Raw genomic sequence first — 12,438 nt, forward strand, 5'->3', positions numbered from 1 at the left:
TTCAGTTTTCACTTCTTACTTGCTTGAAACTCACAGTTAAGTGCTAATCAGATGTTGACTGTATTTTACGACATTTCCATTCTGACTGTCTTATGTGTCTTATTTAGGCTTGAAGACTATTGTGGGCGCCCTGATTCAGTCGGTAAAGAAGCTGGCAGATGTCATGATCCTGACTGTGTTCTGTCTGAGTGTGTTCGCTCTTATCGGCCTGCAGCTCTTTATGGGTAACCTGCGTCAGAAATGCGTGCGCAGTCCGGCCCACTGCATCAACAACACCATCCCCTCTCTTCTCTACAGCAACAGCACTTTCATCTGCAATAATAAAACCTGGTCGTCGATGGAGGAGTTCTTCACGGATGAAGGTGTGTGTTGTTGAACATGAATGAACACCCACCATGTGGCCCCTCTGTCACACTTCTGCTGTTTGTGAACACTCGAATGTGACCACAGTCTTTGATGATTCATTTGAGGCACTTCACATTTGATCTGAGTATTGATTGTGGTTCACTAGGGCAAATCACCCAGGAAAACTGTTGTGTGAAGATGCTGTTCTGACTTGCCATTGGCAGCTCGTTATCAGCGGTAATGGAGGTCTGTGTAGGAGTAGTGGGATAAATTATTAATTGGGATTTTTTACTTTTTTTGTAATTTAATGTTTTGTAATCGTGTACAGCACTGTGCCAAAGTCAGAGACCATTTATTTAATTGCCAGTCAAAACAGCCATTAAGTGCAAATGATTCATTTTTCAAGAGATATTTGTGAGGAGATTAGATATGAGATATTCCGCTTGGAGCTCCCAAAACTGGACTCTTAACAGCCATGCAAGACCTGTTAGACCACCAAAACTGTCACCATTGGATTAACAGCACTTATAACTTTCATCTTTGAGAGAGAGGAAAAAATCAACCTCCACTCTTGCTTCAGATCCACAGTTGTTTCTGTCCATCCATCCACTGTGAGAAGACAACTCAACACTGTGAGTCTGAAAGGATGTGTAGCTATCAAGAAGTGATTATTAAGAAAAGGAAAAAGGAAATTTAACAAAGAAGCTACTGGTGTTCTTAGATCAATGAACTCTACACTCACACTACTCCATATGGGCTAGATATCTGATAATATTGATCATTTTCAGAAGTGGTAGCACTAGTAATAGTAGTACTAGAAATAATAATTATTCACCTCATAAAATTTGGTTATTCTAACTTAGTGAATTCTGTGTTAATCTGCTAGGACACATTTGTGACATGAACAACTCACATGTGAAAAAATGAAAGCTGTCCCTGTGCACCCAAGGCTTATTACTTAGTTATTATTCTTAAAATGTATTATACAATAACTTCTACAAAACTACTGTGTAGTTGTGAGAGTGAGAGACTGACGTCTGGGCCTGTATATAGACACTTAAACTTAGAGTTTAAAGGGTTAATATTAAATGTAAATAGTGAAATGCACATAACACGGAAGATATGAGGAAAGATATTTGTTGGCTGAAAAGATAGTATAGGTCTGTTCAGAATATATAATGATGTAAAATGGACCAGCAGAAGTAGTACATTCTGACTAATTTACAAGAGATGGTACACTACAGCAGTAGTGTATATATTCAGTGAGTCAGTTATGGTTACCATGCTAACACTGCAGAAGGTAGGCAGAGAAATGAGGAAATCCTATGACTCAGTGTGCTCAGGTTCCAGCCAACACAAGAGTCGACAAATTCAACTCAGACATAGATGATGAGAGTTCCTGGAACCACGGACAGAAATCCAATTCACAACTCTGAAAACAGATCAGAGACACTTACTAAAAGTTATACTCCTGAGGAATAAGAAAGTGTGAGTTTTCCCATCTTGTTCAGATGTATCAGCTTAAAGGGCTATATCATGGAGAAACAAATTGTCCGTACAGTCCATGTATGGAAACTTATTATGTTCCAAAATAATATGATAATTAATTTTTATTTGACTATTTTCTGACCTCTCTTTATCCCTTAGAATCAAACTGGCTGTTTATGTTACTGTGCCTTTATATGATATATGTAAATGAGCTCTATTTTGATTGGCTGACGGTACTGTGCCTCATTTAAAAGAGTCTAAGTAGAAACATTTCTTATAACATCATGTGAATGGGCAAAGCTAAGCTGCTGTAGGCTGAATAGGTGGTCACAGGTGAATATGTTGGTTTTTGTAACATCACAGAAACAGTGATTTCAAAATGGGCTGTTTTTGCAGCCTGTCTTACAGTGTATGGACTGTAATGGGCCACTGTAGTGTAATGGGCCCCTTAAAAATTATTTCCAACCTGACAGAAATGTAAACTTGTGTTTTTTAGGGGCCACCTTTACTTGAGCTCCATACCAGTGTCCTTCTTTAAAATAAAACTTGATATTTACCTTGCTACATCCAACAGAACAAAACCTAACTCAGCAGCAGTCCCTTAGTACAGCATGCAGTGTTGAATGGTGTCTCTACAGAGGCCTGTCTACATCACTTGTACCTCTGTCCAACCATGCTTAAACAGCTAGCCTTGTGGTCATGCTGTTAGCTAATTGTTTTCAGAATAAGCTCTTTGAAATTTCCCAGTAGGTTCTTATTGTGTGAACATGACCTTGTTTAAATGGTCTTTTTGTGGCCTACAGTTAGAACATTATTAAGGCCAATATTGTTGTTGACAGTAACCCTTTGTAGCTGTACAGTAGCTTCACTGTCACAGGAGGATATTGTTAATAGCGCTCTCAATATCATCCTAAAGCTTTTCTGTAATATCTGTAATGAATTACTTTGAGGATTAACACATTAGGAGTTGTAAATTGGACTGGGACATTAGGCCTGTTGATCATCGCTTTGTCGTTGAATGACAGTGCTGTTAGGTGAGCAGACAGCTATTTAAGACGAGATTTAGTATTATTTTTGGTTGGTCTCATTTCATTAGAATAGCAATTAGGACAGTACTGGCACTCAATAATGTGACCCGCTGTACAAAGATGTAGGACACTGACTTAAATAGATGGATATTTCTCCTGATGTGCCTTGTCATACCATGATAATGACTAAAGTGTCTTCCAGTAACCTATATGATTCTCAGTGCAATCTAGATGGTACTTCATGGAGGCAAATATCATACATGAAATATTTATGGATACTTCCTCAGTTTCTTTAACTCTGCTAATTGTGCAGATTTAGATCGATGGGACAATGAGACCCACCCAAGCTTCTAAGTGTCTTTATTTCCTGTAGCTTAGGAAATGGAGGTGATCTGACACACATAGGTGATAGTGAAGCACTTTTAAAAACACAACAGCATCCTAATGACATCAGAATCAGATTTTTTTTTATTTAAAGGATTTCTCTTGGTGTAAGGGACCAACATAAATTCCAATAACATTAAAAAAACACAATATAGACAATCATTTACGTTACATAACTAGACCTGTTACAATTAGTTGACGATGAATTGTCTTATGAATAATAGCGATTAATAATTTGTCTCTTTTTGTTCATTTCAAGCCTAAAGTGGCCAAAATTTAGGATTAGCTATCTTGTTTCCTAGCTGTTGATACTTTGTAGCTCCCAACTGACAACAGAAACAGCTCGAGCTCAAATAAACAAACTCACCACTGCCCTCTAAAGGTGTTAGGAGTTAGAACTTTCTGTTTCCGTATAGCCCATGACGTCTTAACAAACACATTTTCTGATTTTGTTTATACAGTGGGGTCCGAAAGTCTGAGACCACTGGTGAAAATGCTTTTATTTTTAATATTATCAGCATAACTTTAATGTGACATTAATATCACAAGTAATATTATCAGCATGACAATTTGGCTGAATCTTTGAATGCTTACATGAATTTCAGAATTTCCTACACACTTAAAAAAGATGGTTCTTCAAAAGAGTCCTTTAGTAAAGAAAGTGGTTCTATATAGAACCATGAACACTCAAAGAACCCTTTGTGTGACTAAAGGGTTCTTTGCATGGTGAAATGGTTCTTCAGATCGATGGAGTATGTGTTCTATATGGTTCTATATAAAACATTTTACAAAGGGTTCTATATAGCACCAAAAAGGGCTCTTTTATTGTTACAAGCTTGACATCGTAACAATAGAAGAACTCTTTTTGGTTCTATATAGAATGCTTCAACGTATTTACGTGTATTCGTCTACACCAGTGGATATAAATGTACTCGTTCTCTTTGTTAAGTGTTCTGTAAGCATATGATTGTGAGAGTTACCACTGTGTAAAATTATTACAGTCAGCTAAAATAATTGACCGCTTGCAAAATTAGTCCCGACTCCCTTAGTTACCGTTGCTATGTCTGTTGAACCTCCAGCTCAGGCCACCTAGTAGCATTCGTAGCGCTTGTGTTAACAGACTAAAATGTTCAGTATCACAAAGGAAAGTGTACAAGTACACAGACGAACACTGTGTTCAGTTATTATTCAAAAATAATCTAGCTTTACGAGTTGTTGAGTACAGGTAAACATGTCTGAGAACTGACAAAGTATGAATATAGCCCAAAATCAAGGGGAATTCCACCAATTTTTCTAAACTTCACTTTAGTTCAGTGTATGAGATGTAAACAGTGTCATTCAGAGTGGTTTGATGTAAAATGGTTTACTGTAGAAAAACCTATTGACCTTGATGTCTTTACAGTGGTGATATCAATCAGGGCCTGCAATATCTACAACACATATAAAGCCATTTTCTTCACTCTCCAAAATGACCAGTGAACATACATGTGCCTTCTGAGTTTTTATATGTTGATGATGGGAAAAATAGTGGTAAATCACTTGTATAATGCCTTTCATGTACCAATTTTATTTTAAAATATATGCTCTAGGCCAAAACCTTCAGTCAGAACTGTCATACAACAACATCTCAGGCGTCAGGCAATGTATTTGTAACCTTTAAGTGTAATATTTTCTATGATGAAGCTTTAAGCACATCCAAAAGCTTCAGATGTCTGGTTTCTACCACCACCACTGTAAGCAGTTCTTACTCAGTAAGTCTCTCTAGAAAGGCAGATTTCACTCTAGATGACTTTGGTTACAGTTTTAAGGATATAATTGTCAGTGGAATATATTCTAAATATATATTCTGGAAACCATGTTTACATTAACCAAACCAGGGAATTTTTTCAGTCACTGCACAGTAATAGGAGATTTTTTATGTCTGTTAAGAAGGACGTTTGAGTGACAAAGCTTTCAGATAAGCCAACACCAGAGCTAATAATGCTAAAGCTAACAGTGGAGCTGGTCCGTGGCATGTTAGATGTGGAGGAAGGCTGGTTGTCTTGTACATTAGTGGCAATACAAATCATGCCATGCAGATGAGCCCTCCTAATATTTCTGACTCATTTACTGCCACCATCATTTTCACTGCAAGTTGTGTCGTTGAGGTTTTTAAGTAGTGCTTATCGACAGCTGTGATTGTCAGAGAGATTTACCAATTATTTTGCAAACAGTCAATTGTGATCAGGTCAAATAATTGTGACAAGCCTACAAGTAACATAAATGTATGTGTTTTATATAGCTATATTATTTATTAAGTTATATTAATTGTTAAGTATTGAAGTTGGCACAGTTATAAAGTACATATATCATCACTATCCAAAAAACAATAATAATAAAAAAACAAGTATCTGATTTTTTTTTTTTCATTTTTCATTTGAGAACACCAGTTACCCTACATTGTGTAAAAATTATTTCAAGATAAATTGACCAATAGAAATGCTCCAAAGAATAGCTTAGAATGAAATGTCTTTACATTAACTTATATTGATATTTGCCTTCTGCTGTACAGTTGCCATTTTGGAGATTTTTGGAGGTTTTTCTGTGGACAGCGTCAATATATTATATGTACACCTGAAAGTGTGATCATATACATTATGCATAGGTGCAGCTGATTTAGCTTTAGTGCTGCATGCACAGTAAGACAACATGGCTTCTGTTTCATATGGGCTAACAGCGTTATTGTCCAAAACAATAGCACCTGATCAGGCTGCACTCAGGCAGCAGGAGCACTGTGCAATCTGATAAGCGCAGGCGCACAGTGACTTTGTGGCTTGTGTCTGAGTCCAGGCCACACAAGAGACACATTTAAGGCCATGCTGCTGAAACCAGGAATGTTGACAGCTGGAGGCTGAGGCTGGGGCGGCCTGCCAAACGCGACCTGTTACGGATCCCCCCTCCGGCCTGCGCCTTCTAAAAGCACTCCAGGCCTGGAGTGGTGGAGAGGGACTGGAAGAAAAGGGGGATAGTGTGAAACCTGGAGGAGATAAAATGGAGGACCTGGCAGAAGGGCCACTGGTGCTCATGCCAAGGCCATTGTACATGTAATCTCCCAGTCACTCTCTTTAGCAGAGGCAGAGACATAGCCGTGAGTCAGTGTGATGGGTTTTGTCCCCACTGTGTATCTTCTGTTGCATTATTGCCTCAGAACCAAAGCAACGATTCCCAAAGACAGCAATATTTAATATTTAATATTTAATATGTATTTGTTTCTTCACTGATACTTCAAAATGTTTGCATAACTCAAACGTTGAATTGTGAAGAAAGTAATTCAGAGTGGTTAGATGTGAAGGTGGGGGTGGGAGGTTTGGGGGTTGGGGGTACTATTTTGCCTTACAACACCCTGAATGTACCTCTCTGCCAGGAATGGCTTTAAAAAAATGTTGTTTTTTTTTCATGATTATAATCTTATAACTATCATAAAACAATGTCTCAGACATCAGGCAGCATAATTGTATGCATTTCATATAATAAGTTTCTCTGAGGGAGCTTTTAGAGGCAATAAACTCTACAGATGTCTGGTACGCATCACCACCACTGTGAACAATTCCGACTCAGTAAGTTTCTCTAGAATAAAATATCTTATTGCCAGGAGAAAAAAAATAACACTAATGTTCTGTGTTTCACAATGATTTGAAGGGGTGTAAAATATTTATTTATATAACTGATCACATCCTGTTTGAGCAAGTTTATAGCCATTGTAGACATGATATAATGTTGGTAATATATTTTTTTTATTATTCTCACCTCCAGATAACTTCTACAAAGTGGAAGGAGCTAAGGATGCCTTAATATGTGGAAATGCAAGCGATGCTGGGTAAGTGAAATGCAGGCTCTAATGCTATCTGCTGTTGGATAAGCAGTTACTCAGAGGAGTGCTGTGCGTTTTTGAAAGCTTTGGTGCTTTAGTCATGACTGCAAAATTAAATGCACCACATTTACAGGTACTTTTAAAGTCAACCTGAAATCAAAGACTTTTTTGCCTTGTTAGTTCTCGTCCTGGTCATATTAAGCACAATTCTTTGCACTCACAAAGCACTTTATTAGGAACACCTGTACAGCAGTGAAGTGTTTAAAATCAAGCAGATATTAGCCAGCAGCTTCAGGTAATGTTCACATCATCCATCAGAATGGGGGAAAATGTGTTCTCAGTGATTTTGGCTGTGGCATGGTTATTATTGCCAGACGGGCTGGTTTGAGCATTTCTATAACTGCTGACTGCTGGATTTTTATGCACATAAGTGTCTAGAGTTTACTCAGAGTGGTGCGATAATAATAAAATCCAGTGAGCAGCATTTCTGCAGATGGAAATGTCTTGTTGATGAGAGAGGTCAATGGAGAATGGCCAGAGTGGTTTGAGCTGACAGAAAGACAACTCTGTAACCACTCTATACAGTTGTGGTGAGCAGAAAAGCATCTCAGACTGCACAAATCTTGAGGTTGATGGACTACACATGAGGTTCCACTTTAGTAAAGATGAGAAACCTGAGGCTGCAGTGGGCTCAGGCTAACCAAAACTGGACAGTTGAAGGAAAATGTAGCCTGGTCTGATAAATCTTGATTTTTGCTGAGACACACAGATGGTAGGGTCAGAATTTGGTGCCAACAGCATGAATTGAATCATCCAACCTGCCTTGAGTCAATAATCTAGGTTGGTGAAAGTGGTGTAATGGTGATGGGAATGTTTTCAGGGCACTTTTTGGGCCACTTAATACAATCCTCGCTTAAATCCCTTCATGGCCACAATTTACCTATCTCCAATGGCTACCTCTAGCACGATAATGCACTATGTGAGTGAGTTAATCGTTGTTCAGTGGCCTTCGCAGTCACCGGATCTGAATCCAACAGATGTTTCAAACATCTTGTGGAATCTATGCCATGAATTGAGGGTGTTTTGAGAGCAAAGAGAGGCCCTACCTGTATTAGTATAGTGTTCCTAAGAAAGTGCTCGGTTAGTGTATATCATTCCATTTTAAAAGACAAAATTCTTGTTTTCCATTTTCCCATTAAAAAGTACTAAAAATGACTGTGCAAAACTGTGTAATATTAAACAATTATATGATGTTTCACCTCCTACTCCCAAAATCCCCACCTATCACTGTGCAAAAATGCTCAGCTAATTCACAGACCCTTCCTGATACCATGTTAATTCGGAAATACATCGGTATGGTGCAGAAGGAAAATGCACAATAGTTTCTTATTCACGCTGACTTTAAATGTTAGATCACATTATATTCCATTCTAATACTTCACCAGTTCTACGAAACACAAAGGTGTCCAATATTGTTATTATCTCCCATCATTCACAGCACTCAGAAAGGGGGAATGCATAGATATAAAATAGAAAAAGGTAGATGTCTATAATGAGATGACGACATGATGACTTGAGTGTGGCCAGTCTGTGGCCTAATTGGGTCTTTGAATGTACAGCAGCTCAGCAGGCCAGTGGGGGTCTGAGATTAGCTTGATGGCGGTGTAAGGCGCTAGATTGGGTTCCTGTCAGAGCGTGACTAAAGCAAACACAGCTAGGCAGCTTTGAAGGCCTGACTCAGCACCAGTGCGTGTGCATGCGTGACTCAGTGGCCTTGAACAGCTCTCCTCAGCACCGGATGGAACAGCAACCAGTCAGCCACTAAATAAGGCTTCTGAATTGTTCTTTCATGAGTAACAAGTTGGACTTGATGGCTCTTGGTTTTCTGGGCTTTTCACATTGTTTTTCTATTCTTTTTTTATTGAAGAAACATAGTTCAGAAGACAAGCGTTTGAGTAGCTTGGCAACTACATCACACTGTTTTACTGTCTCAGAATTCACTGAAGGGATCTGGCTTCTTTTTTTTTGGCATTTTTTATTACTATGTGAAATTTAGGTGGGAAATATTTAGTGGTGTGAATCTCTGAACTCACAGCAGTTCAATTTTATTCTGATTCTTTAAACTAAAGCTGGCAGTTTACCTTTATTCAGCTTGTTTAAATTAATGTGGCATGACTGGGAATTATTTTTACAAATACTAGAATACACTAATTTCACTGGAGGAACTGTTCAAAGGTCATATGCCACTATTTAATTTCTAGCCAAAACAGTCATTAAGTGGAGGAAAAAAGCAGGAACATATATTTAACAGAAAATTACACAGAAGCCTCAACAAGTAAATATAATATCAACTTTTTCAGTATTTAATTTAATACCTAATTTATTACAGCTTTCAAGCTGACCATGTTTATTACAGCTTCCCTCCCTTTTTTATCTAATGGCTGCAGTTTTTTGGGGGGTAGCCAGAGAATAGCCAGAGAAATTTATCATAGCTTTGGCCAGAAGAATGAGCAAATATTATTGTAATCAATTGTAATTGATTCAAACATTCCAAAATTGATGTAGTTGAATGGGCACCTTCAGATCCATGCCCCACAATGCACTGATGCATTCTTACACCCTAGTAGTATTCTTCCTACATGTAATTTTGTCTTAACCCTGTGCGAGCATGAAATATGGTGTAAATTATGTTAATTAAACCTTTTTTCGCTGAAGCACACTCCTGCAGCACTGCCTTTTTTTAGAGCTGCATACAGAAGAAGTCTACTAGAGTCTGCAGAGCGCAATGTAGGACTTGAAAACATCAAAGCATGTTTTGTAAATGGTAATTGAATGAGGTCTTATACATGATCTCTGAACATACTAACACAGCTGCCAGCTGTGTATTCCCGTTAAGAGATCTTGCCATGGGGGACTTGTACTGGGCTTAACATTTTACAGCATGGGTATGGCCTGTGACGTATCTCAGCCTGCTTTCTGAACTGTCTCTAATGTGTGGACACTGAACTACAAGCCACAAAAAGTTCACAAACACACTAAGAAGTAATGAAAGAAACACTGTACTTTGTTTCAAGCAAAAGTTTTACAGTATCAATAACTTAACTAAAGCCTACAGAAGCTCCTTCACTGCTCTGTCTGTGTGCTTTGGAAAACATTATCACACTACTGACAGTTTTCCTATCCCCAGTGCACTGTTTTAAGGCTTTTATAACATTTAAAATGCTACAGCTGGCTTCAAAATATCTGCTACAGCTGTTCCCAAGTTATGATCATTATTCGCGTAATAACAATAATAATGAGCAGCAGCATTAGCACCATTATTATGATTAATTCTTGTTGATTATCAGTCCCATTAGGATCTAGCAGTCATTTTTTGAGATTGCTGCAGATCAAAAAAGCTTACATTTGGAAATTATCTGTGCCTCTGAGAACCAATAAGGAGAAGAGATTCAAGATAAAAAAATATTATAGCACTGTTTTAAAGGGCCTATGTCCTATACCGTTTTGAATTTTATTTTATGAAGTCCACTTGCAGCATTTGTGAGGTTTTACGTATTAAAAATTGTCATAATTAATTTTCACATGGTAATTTTCCAACCTTTCTTAATGCCTTAGTATTAACCAGGCTGTTTTTATTACTGTTACTGTTACTACCTTTAAGATACATATAAGATAAATGATTGGCTGCCTTGCTTTGTGCCTCAGTGAAAAAGCACTCAGAGATGAAACATTCCTTAGAAATTCAATATGAATAGGTGAAGCTAAACTGCTGGAATTGGTGGATAAATGTAAATGAGTTTGTTCTTGTAATATCACAGAAACAGTGACTTCAAAACAGGCTGTTTTTGCAGCATGGCTTCAATATAGGTATTGTATGGACTGGGCAATGAATGGCATGTTTTAAAACTTGACAATGTTTACATATAACTTCAGTTCCTTTCTTCAAAAAAAATATGAAAAGTGTATATATAATATTTTGCATTGAAATCATGGAATAAAACTAATTGCAAACAAAATAAGCACCATCATTTGACAGTCAAATATTCCAGAATGATGAGGAAAAGTTGTGCTCTAAAGTGCTCTCTAAGTTATTTTGGTAGAACATACATTCAGAACTAGTCAAAACTTTGCATCTAATGTTCTGTCTAACAGTCGTAGAAGTCGATAGAAGTTAAAGTTTTATGTTGGAAAAATGGGAGTCAGTTGTCAACTTTTGCTTGTGGTCCATTACAGTATTGCATGATGTAGATAACACTTTTCACTCTGCTTTCATATAAAACATTTGAAAAGTGGCTAACTCAAATATTTGTTGCCAAATGTGATCTCAGCATTATTCGTGACTTCTTGGCATGTAGAACAGGAGCTGTATACTTATATACTTATACTGTATACAGTAATTGTGGAATAGTGATAAGTGGAGAAAACTGTAAGTGCTTGCAAAATCTACCAAAAAAGGTCTGGTTGAATTTGTGTGAATTTGGGATTGTAAATTCCTGAAGGGACTGGATAATGATGATGACGATGATGGTGGTGGTGGTTGTTGTTGCAAGCAATATGAAAAAAAAAAATGTTTTCTTGTTTATGTTTTCTTAATCGATTTTACAAATGGGTTCCTACATTTTATCTCTGAGATTGCTGCCCTTTAAGAAACCCATTATGTCTTACACTTTAATAGCTTTTATTGCCCTGGACCAAAAGAAAGTTCACCCAATTAATAGCATGCATTGACCCGGGCTTGACTTCCCAAAAGCACCGTAACTTAAAGATCACCGTGAGATGGACAAGCGAATATTACTCTGAATGCTCTCTCTAATGGTTCAGATGATGCTGCTATGCTTTTAGGAACCAGTACTACTGCTGTGTGATAATGTACTGACCACTCTGCTCCCTGCTTTGCACTCACCAGAGGAACAGGCCTTTAATGCCTCTCTCAAACTTCCAAATCGTCTCAGTGTTATATTCCTTATTTTTTATCCCTTCTTCTGTACCTTTTAACCTCACCCCTTTTTGCTTTACATTAGAGGCTAAATATCTAGAAGGCGAAAATCATAATGCAGGCCAAGAACACTCTTTTCCTCTGACAGCTGACATTTACAAGTCAAGCAAGTGCACATAATTGCCATCAGAGAGTTGAATAAAATAAAATAAATAAATTGAATCAAACAGTGTTGGAGAGAGCATAGGCATGTTGATGGCTTAGAAGGAATCATCAGCTCTCGGAGGCTTCTAGGGTTTCAAGCTAAGTATGTCCGCTCCCCTGGATTTTAAGTGCTGTTCGATGAGAAGTAGACAGTAATTGCTGTACATGCTTTTTATTACTGTGTGTGCGCTGGCCTCCCACAC

The 12,438-nt window shown here is 37.7% G+C and overlaps 1 protein-coding gene across 3 annotated transcripts in view; it reads left to right on the forward strand.

Annotated features, from left to right (window-relative positions):
- Positions 1-12,438, forward strand: part of scn5lab (sodium channel, voltage gated, type V-like, alpha b) — a 128,805-nt gene that overhangs the window by 18,210 nt on the left and 98,157 nt on the right. For all 3 annotated transcript variants that reach the window (XM_036589571.1, XM_036589554.1, XM_036589563.1), the window contains exons 6-7: positions 108-362; positions 7,038-7,101. In XM_036589571.1, coding sequence (XP_036445464.1) covers positions 108-362; positions 7,038-7,101 — 319 coding nt within the window. The remainder of the gene's footprint in view (positions 1-107; positions 363-7,037; positions 7,102-12,438) is intronic.

This window comes from Colossoma macropomum, unplaced genomic scaffold, assembly GCF_904425465.1.
Source record: "Colossoma macropomum unplaced genomic scaffold, Colossoma_macropomum, whole genome shotgun sequence".
Taxonomy (NCBI): Eukaryota; Metazoa; Chordata; class Actinopteri; order Characiformes; family Serrasalmidae; genus Colossoma; species Colossoma macropomum.